Source organism: Hemiscyllium ocellatum, chromosome 13 (genome assembly GCF_020745735.1).
Source record: "Hemiscyllium ocellatum isolate sHemOce1 chromosome 13, sHemOce1.pat.X.cur, whole genome shotgun sequence".
NCBI classification, from domain to species: domain Eukaryota; kingdom Metazoa; phylum Chordata; class Chondrichthyes; order Orectolobiformes; family Hemiscylliidae; genus Hemiscyllium; species Hemiscyllium ocellatum.
The window spans coordinates 23,375,160-23,397,806 of record NC_083413.1 but is presented as its reverse complement, the minus strand read 5'-3'; the positions used below and the strand labels follow the sequence as shown (position 1 = coordinate 23,397,806).

Below are 22,647 nucleotides of genomic sequence, written 5' to 3'. Positions count from 1 at the left end.
ATAGGATAGAGTGTGTAAAAGGCGTTGAAACATTTGATCAGTCATAATTATACTGAGTGATGGGGGCATCTTGATGGGTAGATTGGCTTTCTCTTGCTCCTATGTTCCCCACTAATGCCTCCCTCAGCTCTTCCACTGCCTCTGATTTTTTACATTGTTTTTGTCTAGAATCAGTGGTGAATGAGCAAACTTTGCCTCCAATTAATCACTGGAAAGTCAAAAGCGAGTGCTGCAATACAGCAGTTGTTTCCCAGCAAAGGGCCCGAAGTTCCAATCACATTGTCAACCTCGAACCTGCCACACACTCATGTTGATGGAACTGTTGCCACTTACTGGACATGGCACAACCCCGACAGGACCCAACACCCCGAGGCATAATCTCACCTCTTGATCATATTCCTCTAATCTTGCAGCTACCTAGAGCCTGAACTCTTAAATTTACTCCTCAAACATAGAGTCATAGAGATATAAAGCACAGAAACATACCCTTTGGTTCAAATCATCCATGCCGACCAGATATCCTATATAAATCTAGTCCTATTTGCCAGCACTTGTCCCATATCCCTCTAAATCCGACATTTTCAAACCCATCCAGATTTCTTTTAAACATTATAATTGTATCAGCCTCCACCACTTCCTCTGGCACCTCATTCCATACATACACCACCCTCTGCATGGAAATGCTGCTCCTTAGGTCCCTTTTATATCTTCCCCCTCACCTTAAACCTATGACCTCTAGTTTTGGACTCCTCTACCCAGGGAAATGACCTTGCATAATGACCCTATCCATGTCCCTCATGATTTATAAACTTCAGCTTCCAATGCTCCAGGGAAAATAGCCCCAGCCTATTCAGTCTCTCCCAATAGTTCAAACCCTCCAACTTTGGCAACATTCTCGTAAATCTTTCTAGTTTCCCAACACCTTCTATAGGATGGAAATCAGAAATGCACACAATACTCCAAAAGTGGCCGAACCAATGTTCTGTACAGCTGCAATATCACTTCCCAACTCTGATACTCAATGCACTGACCAATAAAGGTAAACATACCAAAACACCTTCTTCACTACCCTTCATTCCTGATAAAGGGCATTTGCCCGAAACATCGATTTTCCTGCTCCTTGAGTGCTGCCTGACCTGCTGTGCTTTTCCAGCACCACATTAATCTAGACTCTGATTTCCAGCATCTGCAGTCCTCACTTTTGCCTTCTTCACTACCCTGTCTACCTACATCTTCTCCCTCAGCTCCAATCTTGAAGAGCTTGCTTCTAACCTTCCACTGTGATGGAAATGTTGCACACCAATTTGTTCGGCATGATCCTCCTGGAAAAGCCATACTGACGATCCCTGATCAAACCTTATCTCTCCAACTGCTCCAAATTCTCTCCTTCTGAATTTCTCCAGTCGTTCCCCATCATTGATGGGAGACTCACTGAGCTATAATCTGATCCATAAATGCCCCTGGTTTATCCCTATCATACTTCTTGAAAAGTGGAACCATATTCACTGGTCTCCAATCGTCTGGCACCTCTCCTGTCATCAGAGAGAAATTAAAGATTTGGGTCAGAGCCCCCGTAATATCTTCGCTGTCTCCTACAGTAACCTGGGGTACAACTTATCTGGACTTTTTAAAATTCATTCATGGGCCGAGGGCATCCCTTAGTGAGCATTCATTGCCCGTCCCTAATTGTTTAGAGTCAATCACAGTAGTGTGGGTCTGGAATCACATGGAGGTATTGATAGAAGGCTGTTTGTGTGGCTGAAGGCTTGCCCCCAGTCCCTGAAGGTGGCAGGTCAGGTTAATCAGATAATTAAAGGCAAGTGTCCCGTATGCCTTCTTATCAGTTAAGGCATAGATTATAAGAACAAGGAGATTACATTGGAGCTGCAAAGGACTTTGGTTAGCTTACAGCTGGAGTACTGCATGCACCTTTAGTCTCCACATGATATAGAAAGGATGTGATTGCACTGGAGGGAGCACAGAGGAGATTCAGCAGGATGTGGCCTGGGGTGGTACCTTTCAGTGATGAAGAGAGGCTGGGTAAGTTTGAGTTGTTGTTTTTTGGAGCGGAGAAGGTTGAAAGGGGGTCTGATTAAGGTGTCTCAGATTATGACGGGCATGGACAGGGTGAAGAGAAATTAGCTGTTCCCTTTCATCAAAGGGCCAATAAGAAGGGGAATGGTGAAAAGCAGGAGGTTTTGGGGAGTTGAGGATAATGTTTTTCATCCAGAGGTGGATAGGTGGCTGGGGTGTAATGCTTGGGATTTGGTTGAGGTGGATAACCTTTAAAAAGTACTTGGATGGGCACTTGAAACGTCCCAGGTTATGGGCCTAGTGCTGAAAAGTGTACATTTTTAAGAGTAGTTTTAGTGCTACAGACCTGATAGGTCAAAGGTCCTCTTCTGGACTGTGTGTTTCTATGATTCTCAATTCAAATCCTTTCTTTCACATACTCACTTCAAGAAAGGGAAGGAGAAGGGTGTGTGAGCGGAGGACCTCGTTCAAGACAGAAGGCCAGTGTTGAGTCAATGAAACTTTGGGGACAGGTGACAATTCTGGAAATCTTTCTAGACTTCCTTTGGATTTGTACATTATTGCTACAGACTATTTCCTTTCACTCAGTGGCTGTGATCCAGAATGGTGTCATCTTCATAGAGGCTGAAAGTTGGTGACTGGAGTGAGGACAGTCACTGTGTGAGCTTAATTAATCAATCAATCAATAATCACCTTGAAACTGACCTGTGTTTCCCGATTATCTGTAGATAGACTTAGGGATTTTTAAATGTTATTTTCAGTCCCATCACCATGCATGTAATTAGACATCTTAATTTAGTGCCCACTTAAAACATTCACTGATAAATGCAAAGTACTCAGATCGTATATCAGCTGCAAAGTCTGGAACTGATTTGCAAGCGATAGTTTGCAGATGCTGATGTCATCTCCTATCTCTGAGTCTGTATCTGTCTGTGCTGATAGCAGCCAGCTTCCCAGAACCCAACCACATTGGATAATGTTTACTGAAAACCCATTACATTTCTGAAGAAGTAACCTGACAAACCTATACATTCAATTTAAGGTTGAGGATTTCTGTGGGTAAATCAGGCTGACTCGCCAGTACACTGGAGTACTGTACTGCTGCACTTTCAGTAGGTGGTATCGTTTGGATAAGGGCTTTTTGCTTTCCAGCACTGGAGAGTTTCCAGGACAATGCTGCTCAGTTGGCAACTCGAGTCCACTTTCATTGCTTAGTCAACATCAAAACCAAATTGAAAATTGCTGGAAAAACTCAGCAGGTCTGGCAGTATCTGTGGAGAGAAATCAGAGATAACGTTAACTGAAGTTCTGAAGAAGGGTCACTGTACCTGAACCACTAACTCTGATTTATCTCCACAGACGCTGCCAGACCTGCTGAGCTTTTCCAGCAATTTCTGTTTTTGTTTCTGTTCTGCAGCTTTCCCAGTTCTTTTGGTTTTTACCAAAGCAATTTCTCTAGGCGTCAACTTGTTCACTGCTTCAGAGTCATTCTACACTGGACTCTTACACAGACAGCAATATGATCACAATCAGATCATCTACTTTCTGTCGTGCTTGACGTAAGGTACGTATTAGCGATGGGACACTGGGGAAAACACTCCGCTCTATTTTCAATTGGCTCATGGACAATTTGGTTGTGAATGGACAGGCAGCCTCACCTGAAAGGCAAGCACCTCCAACAGTGCTAGGCTCCCTCAGGACGGCACTGGCAGGGTCAGCCCTGATTCTGTGGGCAGGGTCCCTGTCGCGGGACTTGACTCTGTGACTTTCCGCCTCACAGATAAGGATGCTACCCAGAGAACCATGGCTTTAAGGATCAGGGTTGGACAAGCCTGTGATTTATCACATCACACGTTCAGGTCAAGTGTGTTCATTGCCTCCCACTCTGACAACAGCAACAGACAGAGGCAGAAGCTCCCTACTGCACACCAAAGCTGAAGCACCCAAGCACCGCTCCCGCAGGGGATAAGAGTTACAGTCTCTCCAACGGGAGCAGGAAAGCTCTGCTGGAAGACCAAGAGAAGAAAGGAAAAGTATTGTTGGCAATTTCAACTCACCGTTCTCTGGTCGAGAGGGGCTGGGACTGCTGGCATGGTGATACAATCTCTTCAAGTTGGGCAACCTATCCCTGATTAAGTTCCACTGGCTGTTGGAAGAGTTAAACCAACCTGCAGAGAGTCATAGGGCAGCTGGTCTGCGGCAGCGTTCACAGAATTCACTACCTCACCCCATCCTGATGGCCCCCACCCCACATTAAAGGCAGTTCTCAAACCCCATCCCACTCAAACCCAGCTGCTGTGAAGGATCAAATTCAACGCCACCCTTTTTATCTCATGAGGAGAGCTTTGGTATGAGTTGAAAGCAGCTGCTGTCCTTAACCAGGCCTTAGCCTTTGATATTGTTTAAAAAGCAATTTCTTTATGATGGAATTAAATACAGGAGTGTTTCCAATGATGTTATGTCTCACAGCTAGTATGTAATATAACTGTATTAGACACGCTCATGAAATCATCACCATATTGTGGCATGTGACCTGATGTTATAAAATCTCAGTCTCCATCTTACTGAGTTCAGTTGCAGCATGACACACTGAGGGGAATGTGGAACAATGTATAACTAAATTGCTTAGTACTAGACCACATATGGTAACAGCTGTGATTGTAATATATGTAGATAGCAGAATTGCTAATAAAATTCAATGATTCTTTCATTTCCACATTATCCACACCTAATTCTTACATTACATAAAGCATCAGGTTCACATTCCCTGCAGATGGTTAAAAAAAACTCTCACTGTATTTACAACAAATCGTGAGGGGAGAGCAGATAGGTAGGTTATCCACAAGACATTCTGCTTCAAAGATTTAAAAATCACAGCACTTTCTTGTGATGGTCAGCCAGGGATCAATATCTGAGACAGAGGGTGTGGATTTGAGCACCACTCTGGAGATGTGAGCTCAGAACCTAAGCTGACACTCCCAGTGCGGTGCTGAGGGAGTGCTGCACTGTCCAAGGTGCTGTTAATCAGATGAGACGAAACCTTAGTCTTCATCTGTCATCTCATGTTCGAGAATTAATGGACACTATTTCAAAGAAAGTTAGAGGAGTTCTCTGAGCATTGGAACCCAAAATGAAAATGAGGTATATAAAACCGAATGTCCATTTGCTGTGATCTATTTTCCTTTAATGACCAAATCAGTTGGTTGACACAGCACACCAATGGTGTTTTGAAAGCTGGCACTGAGTACAGGTGGATGAATAATCACTCTGCCATCCTTGACCATCAGCAACAGTGATCACATCTGTAGAGAATTCCTGGTGTAAGAAAATGAAATATAAATGGCAAACATTCCATTCTGTAAACTCCTGAATCTCTGATCCAAAAGCAAGCATCTCCTATTGAAAGTTGTTTAACATAATCAATATTTTTCAGACTCAGCAGAATTCCACTGCTTGAATTTTCACAAATACCTTTGGAATTTTCACTAGGTACATGGTGACGGAATCAAACCAGAGAACATGTGTTGGGGCTTCAAACATCTTTGTGTTCTATTGGATTGTGAATTGAGGTCTATGTAATACTTTCCTAGCCCTCACTCTGTTCCTACGTTTTCATCTGACTCACAGAGAGCCAGACTATCGACCTGTAATGTTAACCCCTGCTTCTCTCTCCAGGTACTACCTGAAGTGACAAATATTTTCAGCCTTCTCTGTCTTCATTTCAGATTCCCTGCATCCACAGAAGTTTGCTTATCCACAAAGAAATGGGATGAATTGGACAGTAATTTCAAATACTGGTAGAGATGGTGAATGGAATATGCTGCAGGACTCTACACATCTTGCCCTGTACAACCCACTTCACAAGTAGATCCATGGGAGATCAGTGTGCTAAAGACCTTGCATAGGTCCAGTCCTTGTAGCTGCTGCTTTTGAACTAACTTGCTGATTCATTTGTGTTTCCCCTTTGCAAAAGTTTTGATTGTTCCATATCCATCAAAGTGGTCAGTTTCACAGCAAGGAGCCTGAATCTGACTGGGACTGTCCAATTTCCCACAACTCCATTGTGTGGGATTCACATTAGTGTTTTCTTGCCCACCTGACAATCTGATTGCTTACACTCGGCATCAGTATATTGAAGGTCATGTCACACCAAACCAAGAGATAGATTTCAGTCTTGTTGAGGACCCATTTTCCTGAATCTATTGCCTAGTGTTCCGCTGTCAAAGGATTCAGACCCAATTTCAGCTCATTTTGGTCTATTCCCTCCCAGGAGGTATTAACTGTCCTAAGCATAAGGGGGTTTGACTTAGAATAAGCAAGGTGCTACTGAAATGGAGTGATAACAGGATGTAATTTAATCCACTGCAGAATAAGAGGATGTAGTTGTGACATGAATACTGAAAGGTGGAGCAGGCTCGAGGTCCTGATTTGTTTGCTTGTCTGCAATTAGAAAGGCATTTAAATCAACTCCAGAAGCACATAAAACCTGAGGATCTGCTGCTACCTCTTTTGTAGACAATATATTGATTGTTGGTGAGTTAATTTATATTTTCAGACATCATTGCTCTTGTGTGGGTAATCTGTGTTGTTATAAGCTCGCCTGATTTGAGCCACCCAAAGTCAAGGTTGCACGTGCAGGGAAATCAGATGGGGGGTAAAACGGTAATTATTTAGTCAATTGTTTATCATAGCTTGGAATTAAGACTTGGCTTCCCCTATCGCTGAATGGTGATCCACAGTCTGATTTGACAAAGATTACAGCCAGTCAGAAGATACTTGAGCCAAAGGTCATTGAGTCATGACCTTGACCCTCAGCCTTGGCAAGCAAAAGGCCCTGCATTACCTTCAATGCCCTGTATCCCCAAAACTCATGTCACAGCTACTGGCAAGATTCACTCCATTGTTCCCTGTCTTGATTTCTGCAGTTCTACCAGAATAAGTCATTGCTGTTCACAAAACACTTGTATTTCTCACCTTGATATCTTTTCATCATGATTCTTTTTGCATTGACAAGTGTTTCAGAATAGTCTGTGGCATTTGCCCCTATGCCACCAATTGGACCAAATCCTGTTTGCCCCTCACATCAAACGATGCCTAGTCATTTTCAAATATGGCTCAGCCCAGGGTTAATACTTGTTAACTAGCAGCTAGTGAATGGGTTAGTTAGCAACAACCATTCCATTTCATTAAGCCTGGGTAGCAGGTGGTGAAGTCAATGTCATGCAGCCTGATACAGTGCATTCCACCAGGTATACATGATGCTCATATGATCTGGTTGGACCCTCCTGCAGCCATTGTCTTCACAGCACTGAGAAGAAGGGCCAGCAGGATTACATGAAGATCAGAATCACCAAGATCCCTTCACGCCTTGTCCGTTCTTTCAATGCTGCTGTGTCCAAGTCATGGCATTTGTGAGCGGGCAGTACCATGGGTGTGCCATCACTATAGCTGGGCTGCAGTGGATCATGAAGGCATCTGCCCATCACCTTCTCAAGACCATTTGGAGATTCGAAACAAATGTCCTCTGTATTGGTGATGCTCCCATGCCAAAGTAAGACATAAGTGAAGCCCAACAGCCCCTACCCAGCTATTAAAGCACTTACCATGCTCTGTGCTATCGATGCTACTCACACTGTCGCAGTGCTCCAAGTTCTGTCGTTGCAGTTGTCTGACCAGGTTCAGCATGGGGAAGGGTTTTCTAGACTTGCCGATACCCTTCATCCTGGATGAGTCCACCTCATCCTCTCCCTCTGTACTCTTTTCAAGTGTCACCTTCGCTTTGGGTGTCTGGTCTTCCTCGGTCCCAGTGACAGTACTGAGTGCCTGTGAAGGCAACAAGAGTTTCCCTGAGTTCGCCGTCATAGTTTTGAAGACCAATATCTTTGAGATCAGGAAGGACAGCAGGCATTATGGGGCAGATTCATTCCATAGACATTTTAGGAAGCACAGAATTGGGTGAGTTCCAGTCCTCCCTCTCCCTCTCTGCCTCCGGGGATAATGGCAGCCATATCTCAAGTAGCTTCCTCCAATCTGTGTTCTTCAAATACGTGAACTTACAAACCAATTTCAATGCCATCTTCATCCACACACATGTACACTTTCACAGAGTGCACACACAAACACATAACACATGTGCATTTGCTCATATGTTTTATACACACACACTTACATACATGCTTGTATACATATGCATGTGCATGTACACATATTGTACGCACACTCACTCATATAGACACAACCACTTACAGAAGTGGTAAAATAGATTATAATTGTTCAACTCCCATTATCCTCATCATCATTTTGTGGACTAAACTGGTTTGGAAAAAGTAAACAACTCTGACTTAACTTGGCAGCAGAGGTTACCTGACCAGTTTCAGCCCAGCTCATAAAAATCAAATCTGAGCTAAAATTAACATTGTTTTGAAAAGATATTGAAACTTCATGTTTGATTCCCAACTTTTGGGAAGTTTCAGATATTGTGATGAACGTCACTTGCGGATGATCCAGCATGTGAAAACAATGCATCCAGTCTGGGAACACACAAGTGAACAGTATTTCAAACAGCAGCTTTTGGACATAGCAAGGTAGAGTAGATCAGTAGCAGTCACACTGAAAGTCTCTCTCCACCCTCTCACTGTTTCTCTTGGCCTCTCAAACACAATGCCCAGTGATAAAATATCTGAAGAGATGTCCATTCACCAAGAACTCAAAAATATTTGAAAATGTTGTCACTGCTGAGGATACAAGTTATCAACTGAATGATCAGGGACTCAGGTTAAATCTAAGACTTCATGGACATTTTTAAACTGCTAATTCTTGATTTTCCTTTTTGTATCAGACATTCTCCCTATCACAACCTTTATACCAGTATGCTTGCATGTGTTTGATGCTGTGTTTCATTCATTTGAATGGTTTTCGCAAGTAATTTAATTCACTCAAGAAAACGTTATAAATGTCTCATTTTGAACTGGCAAGCTATATTTTAATCAAAACGTAATACCGCTGCAAGCAAAATGTATTTAAAATCTTTGCTGTGTCCTATTATGAAAATTAAAAAGAGAGGAGTTGATTTACCCATCCTCACCCAGTCGTAAAAACCCACACACACACGCATATACAGACGGACAGACAGACACACACACACAGGAACACACGCTCAGGCGCATACACATACATGCAAGCACATGTGCATATACATCCACACACACACAGGCACACACATAATCACAAATGAACACTGACATAAACGAACAGTCTCAGGCATTGGTTCACATGTGCGAACACACACAAACACACCACATGGTGCCGCGTCTGCAAAAATGAAAGAAAACATGTCCCTGTTCTTACCGTTTGGTTGTTGGATGCAATGGATTGAGAGCAGACATTCCGTGAGACACTGCCCACATCGGTCAGCCGATGCTTATCATCGTCCCACCTCCCGTATGCCAAGTCAATGCCACCAACGAACGCAACCGACTGGTCAATGACAACGATCTTCTCATGGTGTGCCCACAGGTACACAGTGGAGGAGACATGGTCTGGGTGTCTCATCACCTGACAAAGGAAGAGCCCATAGCACAGAGCAGCAGTCAGTCAGTCATTATCTCAATTGGCAAAATGGTCAACATTTACCAAGTCTGGGAAATAATTGGAATGTTTGGAAGCTTCACATGCAGAAGCACATTGCCAGGACTTCGCCAAAGCACATTCGGAACGTCATTAATGTGCAGTGCTTCCAGAGGTTGTGGGTTTGGAATGGATTGGAAAGTTACAGAGGCACTGTGTAACAGTCAGATGGTGAGACCTGGACTGACAGGTTATAACCAGCAGGAAAGATTGAACAGGTTAGAGTTCTTTTTACTAGAGAGATGAAGACTGAGGGGTCACATTATAGAAGATCAGGATAGATCAGATAAACATAGGGAAAATGTTTCATGACGGAAGTAGAGCAGTGCAAGGAGCCATGGACATAAGACAGTCACTGATGATTCCAACTGGAAATTCAGGAGAAATGTCTTTATCCAGAGTGGTGGCAATGTGGAATACTGGAACAGGAAACAGTTGAGGCTAAGATACATTTAAGTGTGAATCTAGGTAAATGCACAAGGAAAAACAAATTGAAGGATTTACAGGTTGGGTGAGAGAACTTGGGTGAGAAGAGTCTTGTATGGAGAAGGTACAACAATAGGGACCAAACAGACTGAATGGTCTGCTTCATACTAGAAATCATCTGAAATATATTGTGATTTCATTTCAGACACCAACATTTATAAGATCTTGTTTCTCATTACAAGTTAAAGGGAACACACCTTAATGTTGGGATGAAGGCGCATTAGTGTCCGCTTGCTATATTCACTGTTGATGCCTAGTGCAAGCTCCACCTCTTTGTAGAGAATCACAAAAATCTTCACTCCTTGTTGCTGCCGTGACAGGGAGGGAGAACAATCAATTCAAACCAGCCTCACTTCAACTATTGACAATAATCACAAAGTGCACGTGGAATCATACATCACGTTTAGGTAAATAATGCCCAGAAGACAGAGGAGAATATCACTGCTCTTCCTTGAAATAGTGGCCACGGGATCTTTCACATCCACCTGAGAAGGCAGAGGGAACTTTGGTTTAATGTCACATCTGAAAAATGGCTCCTGTGACATTGCAGCACACTCTCAGTGCTGGTGTCAAGAGTGTGATCCTGGATTGGAGACTCAAGTCTCTGGTGTTGGGTTTGGGTATGTGACCTCTTGACTAAATGGTTATGACTGACACTCAGGAGAGAAGGTTGTGGCTACAGAACCTATATGCCATTATGGGCATTATCCTGACACTGGACAGTTGGGGAAGGGAGAGGGTAACAGAGAGTAAGCAAGCCACCCTTTCTGAGCCATTAGCATGACAAAGGCAATCTAAACCTCAAGCAATGCATGTGGACTTGCTGTATAAGAGCCACAGGTACAGACACATTGGAGAAGAACTCACAGCTTTGCGTTTGAGTACGTAGTCCAGCCTCCAATAATTCCCTTCCACCACCGGCCTCTTGAGAAAGATTTCTGGACTCAGCCTGGGATCCCACATGTCAAAGAGCAGAAGAGTGTTTAAAAATTTTTTTTCAGAACCAGAATTCCATTTCAGGTCTGAAACGATCACTCCTATAGGACCAACCCACTGGATGTTGGCAGGGCTTTGGGACATCACTATCACTGGGCAATGTTGACAGCGAAGGACATTTGTTGTCAGACTCAATCCTGCCCTCTGCCAACATCCAGAAGAACAACAAATACACTTAGAGTGCTCTTAACAAATATGGACAAAGGCATTTCACTTGGAATGCTTACCACCCAAAATTAGACACCAAGTCACATATGAAGGTAATTAAGAAACTGTTCCACATTTAGCAGAATCAATGTTGAAAAGCTGTTTCACCCACGATCGAGAGTCGAGACTAGGGATCAGGGGTCATGTTCAGGGGTCAGCATGTTGGAATTGGAGGAGGTGTTTCTTTTCTCAGTGGGTTGTGCAGCTTTGGAATTCTCTATCCCAGAGCTGTGGATACTCAGTAGTTACATACCTTCAAGACAGATGTTAGTCAATGTTTCAGAATGAACCAAATCAAAGGATTGAGCACTTGAGGCCACAATCAGACAAACCATGATCTTATTGAGTGGCAGACCATGCTTGAGGGTCTAAATGGCCCATTAATGCTCCGAATTCTTATGTGGTCTGGCGAACAAGTTTGGTCTATGAAGGTTTAAAGTTGTCCTCATTAGCGCATGAGGTACAAAGGAAGACTTCCTGCTCCTGAACCTGCCATGTTTGCAACCATGTCTAAGTTTTATTTCTCTGTTGCTTTCTAACAATGTGCACCAATACAAACTGAACCAGTCTTCGGTGCATTGTCAAAACCCAAAGTTAAAAGGGGAAAGATAATTTAATCATCAACATCACGTCTTGATGGATCAATGCAATGCTCTACGTACCACCAATCTGTGATGAATATTTCCTCCTTTGCATCTTCCAAAGCATCTGCCAAATCTTCAAAGTATCCCTTAGCATTTACATACCTATGAATAAAGTGAACACAAGTTAAAAAGTATTCATCTGGGAAGCATCTCTTCATCTCTCAGACTTTAAACACAGTAAGATGGGCTGGTGGGACAGTCAGTAGCCTGGGGAGAGGTAAAGGTTAGGGAGCTTGCAGGGCAGGGAGAGAAGCAGAGCCAAGGGTGGAGAGGTCTGAGGCTGAGACTGCAAGAGGGAGGGGTGCTGGATGGAGGAGTGTAAAGGTGAAGGTTAGGCAGAAAGGAATATTGGTTGATCAGCCTATCGTGATCTCCCTCTTTATGTCTAATGGACTCTTGCTGTGCTGATACATTCCATCACAACCAATTTTAGGAATCTAAATATATATCTTCCTGTCCGATGCTGTCTGACTGGTTACCATTTGCACAGCGTATTTTCATGCACAGGTCCGAAAGATTTGAAACGCTGGTCCTCAAGGAAAATTTTGGCATGTTTATGTATTAATTCCTCAAGCTCTTGACCCCACCAGCGAGCGTGACGGTAATTGTTGCATTTGATGATCAAAGTCCTGAATTGGAACAAAAGGAACATCATTCAATCAATGTTTCATTGTCTGACAATACTGACATTCCAATAGTGTGGCTCTCTCTCAGCACTGACCCTCCAACAGTGCAACACTCCCTCAGTACTGACCCTCCAACAGTGCAGCATTCCCTGAGTACTGACCATCCGACAGTGTGACACTCCCTCTGTACTGACCCTCTGAAGTGCAGCACTCTCTCTGTACTGACCCTCTGACAGTGCAGCACTCTGTCTGTACTGATCCTTCAACAGTGTGGCACTACCTCAGTACTGACTTTCCAACAGTGCGCACTCCTTCGATGTTGATTCTCTGACAGTGCAACAGTCCATCAGAACTGACCCTCCAACTGTGCAGCAATCACTCAGTCCTGACTCGCTAACAGTGCAGCACTCCCTCAGTATTTACCCTCCATTTATGCAGACCTCCCTCAGTACTAGCCCTCTGACAGTCTGGAACTCCCTCAGCACTGACCCTCCAACCACGCAGACTACTCTTGGTTCTGTTTTGAGTATGTCAGCTTTAATCTTTTACTGTAATCCTTGATCCTTCAGTTTTTCCCACAGTGCTGAAATTCTTAACCACTGGGCTAAAGGAAACCAGAGAGGCCAATTATTGTTTACCTCCAATTATCTCAAGTACAGCCCATTCTTTCGAATTGGGCATTAAAATTCTCTGAATAAAATTCTGCTGAATTGGGTTAATGAGGCAGTCTCAATGATATGAATTGCTCTCTGTACATAATGGTTTCTCAGTTACAGCAAAATTTATGGTTAATTCTTCCTGGATTCAATAAAAAGCAACGAACAACCTCTTAGAAACATTTCCTGGTCTTGTTTCTATCCGTACAACCCTTTCCAGGTAACCAAATGTCGATTAATTGTTGATTACATTTTTGATTTTTGGAATTAATCTGCCACATTCGACCTTGATGCAATTGTAAATTTATACAGTTCTGTGTTACGATTGACTTTGCTCCTGTCAATATTTGTATGGCGCATCTGTAACTGGACATTACCTTGGGAACCAAACCATAATACCAAACAGCACAAGTCAGGCTGACACTGGTAGATATCAGCTTTCAGCCAGTTATCTCTCTGGAATGCTCAATAGAAATTCCTTGTAGATTAATGAGGGAAGATTTGGAGGATTGCTCATGTTAATCACTTTTGTGTCATTATTACTTTAGGGCGTGCTGGCTACATATTCTGCTGAGATTCCATGTGGCTGATAGCGAGTCCTTGGGTGAATCTCTGGAAGTGATTTCCAAAGGTTGATTTCAACACAATAACCTTTAGTTCTTCAGAGATTTAAATGCAGTGCCCCAAGCACATCACAGTATTCCACCTGGGCTTCGTCCGGCGTTTCATGAAAGCCGACCACAACAACAACTTGCTGCATTCATACAGCACCATTTAATATAGTAAAGCATCCCAAGCAATTCACGGGAACATTACCAAACACAGTTTGCCAGCACGCCATGCAAGGAGATACTGGCTGGGGGTGGATTGTGGTTAAGTTTCAGCTGCATGTTGTAGCTTGAAGCTATGGACAGAGATAGCAGAATCTCCAGTTTCTTCCATTACACAGATGACTGGGAATTTCTCCCAGTCTTACTGGCTGCCATTGGATCTACTGGAAGGATTTGCAGTTTGATACTCAACCTGTTGACTAGAATGAATGAACCGACCTTGGCCTGCACCGAACCAGGCTGGCGAACCTTTGCTGCACTCCCACAATACTACCTTTCTGGAGAGCAGAGTCGAGAGTGTGGTGCTGCAAAAGCACAGGGAGGAGGAAAATTGATGTTTCAGGCATAATCTTTTCATCAGGAATAAGGCTTGTGGACCAAGGGGCTGAGAGTTAAATGGGAGGTCGGGGGAGGGGTGGGGGTGGGAGAGGTGTAGCTGAGAATGCAATAGGTAGATGAAGTTAGGAAGAAGGTGATAGGTCGGAGAGGAGCTTGGAGCAGATAGATGGGAAAGACGACGGACAGGTCAGCAGGGTGGTGCCAAATTGAAATGTCGATTCTCCTGCTCCTTGGATGCTGCCTGGTCTGCTGTGCTTTTCCAGTGTCACACTCTCAATGCTGCCTTTTATGTAATAAGGCAATCAAGGCTTATACACAGGTCCTCACCAAGAGCAGTGTGATAATAACAGGATGTAGTGATGTTGGCCCAGGACACAGGGAGAGCTTCCCCTGCTATTTTTGGGTTTGTGATCACAGACAATCCACTATCAGCAGAGAAGATAACGGGACTCAGTTTATCAACCCATCCACAAGACGGCCCTTCCAACTGGACAGCACACCACAGTATGTAGCTTACTGCAGATGCTCAAATTGAGTGGGATTTCAGCCCACTACCTTTCCAACTCCAAACCAAGGCTACTCCCCTCTGAGCCATGACCATCTTTGATGTAATGAAATGAAGATAGCTTGTGCCATACCTGGATAGATTGTCGATTCTGATACCATACTTAGTCTCAGTGTCCTTGGCTCCCAATTTGATGCTGAACTCTTTGTCCACGAGCAGAACAAAGGCAATTGCTCCTGAGTCTGGCTTCATGTACAAGAGGAAGGAATCTTTCACTACCAGCCACCTGAGGAGGCAAAGTATAGAAATAGTGTTTAGATCGGACACCACTAACTCCTGCATGTCCTGGGGAGCATGCAGCTTCAATAGCTTTGAAATGAAATGATTGAGACAGACCTCATAGGAGAATGCAACAACATCTTGCATAGAGAGTAAGGAGCTCACTATGATACCTGTGACGCACACTCTCCTGCCTCAGACCAGCTGCTCATGAAACCTACATCTACCTCTTTGCTACCTCTACCTTCATCTATTTCAGTGTGCTCCTGGCCAACTCCCCCCAACCTTCCAGATTTGTTTGACTTCACTGTCACCCATCTCTTAACTTGCATCAAATCCCATTCACCTAACACTCCCTGTGGTCTTTGACCTAAAGGCCTCCAGCAATAGTGGGCAGCATGGTGGCACAATGGTTAGCACTGCTGCCTCACAGCGCCAGAGATCTGGGTTCAATTCCAGCATCAGGCGACTGACTGTGTGGAGTTTGCACGTTCTCCCTGTGTCTGTGTGGGTTTCCTCCGGTTTCCTCCCATAGTCACAAAGATGTGCAGGCCAGGTGAATTGGACATGCTAAATTGCCTGTAGTGTTAGGTGGGGGGTAAATGTAGGGGCATGGGTAGGTTACGCTTCAGCGGGTCGGTGTGGACTTGTTGGGCCAAAGGGCCTGTTTCCACACTGTAAGTAGTCTAATCTAATCTAAACACTTCAACATTAGAATTTTCATGCATGGTTACAAACTGCGGTGCAGCCTCTTCCAGTCTTAAACTTCGCTGAGTTCTCTGTTCTCTTCCTTTTCTGACTTCATACACATCCCTGATTTGAAATGCTGTACCACTGCCTTCAGATTCCTGAGGCCAAAACTCTGGAATTCCTTGCATCTTCACCTCCTCGTGCCTCTTCCACCTTCAGACCTAACACTGCAACTGAGGGTGTAGTGGCTTATCGTAGTCTGGTTTTGTTTGATAATCACTTCTATGAAGGGCTTTGGGACATTTTTACTGTAAATGCAAGATGTGTTGTTGGTTGAACTACTGAGTGTTGGCTCCAGATCATTGTTTAAAATTGCTGTCATGATCAGTGCCTTTCTCTCCATGGATGACACACTGATTAACAGAAAGCCTAACAAATGCTCATGTTACTTACCTCTTGGACCAACGATAACAGATTTGACTTCTCCCACAACAATTAAGGCCTGGAATCCTGTGGCCCCCTGAACGTTTCATTACAAAACCTTCCCTGTAAACAAGAAGGAACTCTAATTAATCTCTAACGATGACCACAAATGTGGGAACATCTCTAACACAACAAGAGAGGGTCAATTTCTATTTTTAGAATATGAGTGATGTGATGAATTTTGAATGAAGATTAGGGTAGGTCATTCAGCCCGTCGAGCGTGCTCCAACATTCAATCAGACCATTTATTCTCATCTACAAGTGATAACCTCTCATCCCTTTGGTTAATAAGGATCTATTCATCAAACATTTGATTGGCTTTTCCAATTACTCGCTGTGAGCTAGTGACAGGAGATTGTTTCCCTTCTGGTCACTTAAGATTGCTCAGGAGTCGCAAGCTATTGGAAATGAATCTCCATGTCACAGTTGAAAATAAAGACGAGGGACAATCCCAGGCTAATGCTCTGGGAAATTCGGTTCAAATCCCACCATGACAGATGGTGAAGTTTTAAATTCAATCCAAATGTGGAATTAAAAGCTAGTCAATTGTTAAAATAAACATGTAACCACAGTCAATTGTCATAAAAACCAATTTGGTTCAGTAATGCTGTTTAGGGAAAGAAATCTGCCATCTTTGTCCAGACTGGCTCCACATGTGAGTCCAGACAAAGAATCATAGACATAGTAAAAAGGGGCAGAAATAGGCCATTCATTAGGATTAACTCAATAGCCTGTTTCGTCTTGTTCCCATATCCTTTGATCTCTTTAGCCCCAAGTGCTATGTTTAACTCCTTCTTGAAATGATACAATGTAATGGCCACATTCCTGATGAAGGGCTTATGACTAAACGTCGACTCTCCTGCTCCTTGGATGCTGCCTGACTGGCTGTGCTTTTCTAGCGCCACACTTTTTGACTCAACTACTTTATGTGGTAGAGAATTCCACAGATTCATCATACTCTGGGTGAAGAAATTTCTCCTTGTCTCAATCCCAAATGGTTTATCTGGTACCTTTAGAGTGCGAACCCTGTTTCTGGATTCCCCAGACATCAGGAACATCCTTGCCGTATCTCCTCTGTCTAGTCCGGTTAGACCTTATAGGTCAGCTACTCAGCAAGATATTCAGTTCAAGAGCAATTAGGAATGGACAATAAAATACAGGCAGAGCCAGTACCACTCACTTCCCCGAGTCAATAACATAAAGGGAAATAACTGGGACATTGAAAGGAAATTGTCTCTCGCAAATCTTCTTTGAATGCTTTTATTATTAATTGTAAAATTACTGATGATTGGTAAAAACAAACTATTCGACTGAAAATTCAGGAGCCGGTCAGGTCTGACTGGCTGCAAGGAGGTAGATTGGTGTCAGATGAACATGTCAGTCAGCCAATGGCAGGAGTGTGGACGGGGCACTTGGAGAGCAGACAGCATGTGATCCAGTATCTCCATCAGAGTTGGCAACTTAAGTTATGTATCTGATTCTATTTCCTAAGCCAAATCATCCCTGTTCCTCTGTGCAGTCTCAGTCCCTCACTGCAATTGGACAACCCACAGGAAGTCACTGACTGTCACTGAGTTTCACATCAGCTGTCACACACTTTCAATCTTTCTCACACATACAAATTCACTCTCTCTCCAACACAAATTCACTCTTTCTCTCTCACATACACACACTCACTATCTCCCACGCACACATTAACTCAGTCTCTCGCTATCTCCTGCACACACACTCAAGCAAACATATAATGTCTCTCATACACATACTCGCTGTCTTACATTTGCTCTCACACTGTCTCACACGCACACATTCTCTCCCCAAATACTTTCTCTCTCACACACAGAAATACAGACATACTCTCACCCTCTCAAACACACACTCTCTCACACACATACATTCTCTCACATACACACACTTCCTCTCTCACTCTCTCTCCCCCACACACATTCTGCCACTCAGACACAACCTGTCACACACACACTCTCAAATCTGTCTGTATTCTTGCGGTCATCCATTGGGAGACTCTATTTGAAGATGTGTAATGTTTGGAAAATAATAGTTAACACGGATATATGGCAGGGCTGATGTTGAGGATCCGATGAACTCCCTTGCAATTTTTTCTGTCTGAAACCTGACAATCCTGGTCATGTTATTACCCACATTCTCTTTTGAAAGGTATTATCACTTCAATTTCTTTCGACAATCCATCCAAGAACATCTTGATCCACTTTGTAAAGAAGAAATTCATGTTACTTGGTTTATTTTGTCAATGATGTCAAATCTTTGTCAGTCTGATTACTGATCCTTCTTAGCTACATGATCAAAATCACCCATGATTTGAAACACCTCCCCTTACAGTTCCTTGCTGAGGTAACTGAGTGACCACTGGAAAAGAGAGTCAGTTGTGTTTATGTGGGTCAGGAGTCACCTGTAGGCCCAGATAGGCCAAGGATGGCACACTTACTGTCCAAAAGGAGATTGAAGGAAGTTGTTGGGTTTTTATGACAATTTGACAGTTCCTTGGTCACACTTACTGAGGTTAAGGGTTAGATTTTCACTCGTTATGGACTCTGATGGGGAGGGAACTTGAAAACACAGTCAGGGAAATGGGCTCATTTTACTCTTTCAGGGCATTTTATATTTTTCCAAGGACGGGCGATGTAATTCACAGGGAAAACACAAGATGTCAATTAATGATCCATTGTGTTCCTTAAGGGTTAAGGGATCTGCCTTATTTTGGGGAAATATGGGCCTGGTATATGTTAAGAGACAGTTGTCAAAGCCAATTCCAGTTGATATGTCTTCGCTATTTTTAACCTGCTTTTTCCTGGGACTTACCCAAGGTGCATGCCCTGGGTCATCAATTGTCCTGCATAGTGGTTTCTGGCTCCTACATAGCTGGCCTTTCAAGGAGCTGTCCCCTCTCAAAAGCAAGACTATGGCAGTCCTCAACATGGCTGCCATCTGCCTTTACCACTGATGTTGAATAAACAGTTCCTGCCTCCAACTGTGCAGCTAGATTTTTGTGATCGTTGTAGTAGTCTTAGTGACATCCTGGCTAGGATTTTTATGGGATGCCAGAGTAAAAAATGTGTTATCATTCTCATAGGAGAAGTTGTACAAGGGAGGTAGCAAGGAGAGTGGGAATTTCAAGTTGCCATCACACACGCAACAAGCCAAATGGCCATAATCTCAATCTCCATAATGATTCATGACATGTAACAGAGCTTGAATTGAATTGAATTAGCTTTATTTCCAGAGAGCTGAAAGAGCTAATTGAAAGACAGGCTGATTCACACTTACAGGCCCTTAGGTCCCAGATGATGAATGAATGAGAGCTGACTGACACCAATAAATTCCATCTGTAGAAACAAAAGTGGTAAATTGCATTTATATAGCATTTCTCAAAACCTCATAATATCCTGAAACATGTTACAGCTGGTGAAATGTAGCCCCCCTTGCATGAAGACAACTCAGCAGCTCATCTGCGCACAGCAAGCTCTCACAAGCTTTTGGGGGTGCAGTAGGTTCCATCCCTATTCTGGGTCAGAGCTCTGGGTTTCAATCCTGCTGCAGGACTTGATGATCACACATTCACAATACAACTAAATGTAGAGTATCAATCTGTATAATCTTCTCAGTGATGGGCTGTAAGAGCAGCAGGAATTTCTGGCAATCACTCTAACCCTTATCACTGGGCAGCTGGTTGAGTAAACAGTCTGAGAGCCTGATGTTTGAACATCGTTCCCTCTTCATCTCTTCAGAATGTGGCTACCTTGTGGATCATCTCTCACCCAACCGTATACTCAGCAGCATTGGTCATACAGATGGGCGGTCAGAATAGTTTGCTGGATGCTACATCACACTGACTCCTTTATCTATGTGTGTCACCACAGACTGCAACAACAGTTTTACCCTAGTAACCAGAGTAAAGCTATCTCCCTTTCACACATGGTCACATTGAGTCAACTTTCCAGAACAGGGACTGAGCAAGCACTTGGACAGAAAACATTTCAATGGATGAGGGTAAATGAACCACATCTTATAATCAAGGCCAGAAGTGAGATTAGGAAACACATTTTCAGACAAGTATGGAACTATTCTACATGAGTACTGTAGTTTCCTCTGGCGCTCAAGTTAAATTTCAAATAAAAACGTAAAGCATCTTTGGAGAGAGAAACAGAGTTAACATTTCAAGTCCTAATGACCCTTCTTCAGAACTTCTGCAGTTCTTTGTTTTAGAACTAAAGAAGGGAAGGGTCACTGGACTCAAAACATTAACTTGGTTTCTCTCTCCATGGATGCTGCCAGACCTACTGAGTTTCTCTAGCATTTGCTGCTCTTATTTCTGATATCCAGCATCTGCGGTATTTTGCTTTGTACTTTAAATCTCAGATGGACAGATTGTTACGTGGCATGGCAATATTCCCATTAGGGACATGGTGCCAAAATGCATGGAGGGAGCTACAGACCATAAATCCATTGAATGGTGCAATAGGTTTGACGGTCCGAATGGCCTGGACCTGTTCCTCTGAGCCATTAGATTTCTATTTCACAGTGAGGAAACCTACAGTAAGATAAGGAGTCAGTCATGCATGAGACTGTACCTTCATTCTATAAGATCACTGATCTGTTCCCTCAACTCCTCTTTACATTCAATTTCACCCCGCCCTCATATCTTTAGATGATGTAATTTCCTTAATTCAGTAAATAATAATGAAAGTACTACTGTGTCCATTCATTGATGAGTCATTTTTACTGACTTATACAAGATGGCATTCAACTGACTTCCAACACCTTGCCTTTCTCTTTAAGAGATTGTGATTACATATATTTTCTGACCAACCTGCTCCAAATTTTTATTACACACAGCCCCAGGGGCAGGTGAGACTTGAACCTGGAGCTACTTAGCTCAGAACTAGGGACAGTACCACTACACCACAAGACCCTCAAAGCTATGACTGCATTCATAATTCCCAAATCCTTTCCTACTGTGACATTCTCTTGATCTGATCATCCTCATATTTCACAAAAATGGAAGGGGATCAAAGTCATTCTGAAACTGTGCGTTGTGACTTTTTTCTTAAATGATCAAGGTTAACTTGAACACCACTTAATCTTTCACACAAAAGGCCTCAGATTCTTCATTTTTAATTTATTTGGAAATGTAATATATTATTTTAATCCTCAATGCGTTCAGTGGATGGCTGCTGGAAGGATCCTGAATCACGATGGGCCAAAACGGGGGAAGGCCCTCTTCAGTGTGACTGATGATTGTCAGTCAGGGAATGGGGAGAAAGGCCTTCACTGACAAGAGAGCTGAGGGATCCTTCACCTCGCTGGGCCTCAGTGTAACACCTCAATCAACAGGCAGCACATAGACAGCAAGTAGAGGGCTTACCGTCGCATGGTAATTCCTGTACATAGGCATCTTCAGCAGCTTGGTCAAGTAATCTTCCAGTTGCTTCTGCAAATGGAAGTTAAGGATTTCAGAGAATACAAATTAAGAAGCTGATCATCTGTCCGCATTCACACACTGACCAAGGAGCACGTCATGTATGGCAGAATACAAGCAAGATACTTACATCATAGGTTTAATTATCAGAATAATGTGAGTTCAAATCCCAACACAGAAATTAAAAAAAACATTCAAATTGGTTTAATTACAGCAAAAGATCAGTCAGTAAAAAAATCCTAACAGTAAGTAGGAAGTGTCTGGGCTGCTGTGAAAACTCAAGGGTTCACTAATACCATTTAAGGCAGTGATTTGGTCATCCTAACCTGACCCACACTCTCTCCAACTGGTAACTGTTAAACATCAACATTGACATGCTCCTCCGATCCTGGCTCCTTGAGAAAACCAGATTTCAACACATCTTTTCTTGTTGTGTTTTCTGCTGTCAAGGAGTTAATCTCTGGAATTTCCTCCCCTAAATGCTCTAAGTCTTTTCTTCCTTGAGTCTCCTCTTAAAACCATCTCCTTGACTAAAGTTGTGGACACCTCTCCTGATAGACCAACACACAGGTCAGTGACAAATTGTGTCTGATTCCAGGCCCTGACATCAGGTGGGGACATTTTATTACATTACCTAAAAGTAAGTTAATGGTAGCCTGTGGCATTGTGATAATGTCACTGGACTAATAATCCAGAACCCCAGGGTAAAGTTCTTGGAACCTGGAGTTCAAATCCCGCCATCATGGTCATTGATGAATATTGAATTCAATAAGGATGTAAAATAGGAAGCTAAC

The 22,647-nt window shown here is 43.2% G+C and overlaps 1 protein-coding gene across 5 annotated transcripts in view; it reads right to left on the bottom strand.

Annotated features, from left to right (window-relative positions):
- Positions 1-22,647, bottom strand: part of LOC132821808 (phospholipase D1-like) — a 158,037-nt gene that overhangs the window by 48,976 nt on the left and 86,414 nt on the right. For 4 of the 5 annotated variants that reach the window (XM_060834619.1, XM_060834620.1, XM_060834622.1 and 1 more), the window contains exons 6-16: positions 21,800-21,865; positions 19,702-19,760; positions 16,372-16,464; positions 15,083-15,235; positions 12,473-12,622; positions 12,012-12,095; positions 11,014-11,095; positions 10,344-10,454; positions 9,382-9,588; positions 7,638-7,857; positions 4,092-4,202 (exon numbers count right to left, since the gene is read on the bottom strand). In XM_060834619.1, coding sequence (XP_060690602.1) covers positions 4,092-4,202; positions 7,638-7,857; positions 9,382-9,588; positions 10,344-10,454; positions 11,014-11,095; positions 12,012-12,095; positions 12,473-12,622; positions 15,083-15,235; positions 16,372-16,464; positions 19,702-19,760; positions 21,800-21,865 — 1,336 coding nt within the window. The remainder of the gene's footprint in view (positions 1-4,091; positions 4,203-7,637; positions 7,858-9,381; positions 9,589-10,343; positions 10,455-11,013; positions 11,096-12,011; positions 12,096-12,472; positions 12,623-15,082; positions 15,236-16,371; positions 16,465-19,701; positions 19,761-21,799; positions 21,866-22,647) is intronic. The other variant, XM_060834624.1, reaches the window with a different exon arrangement.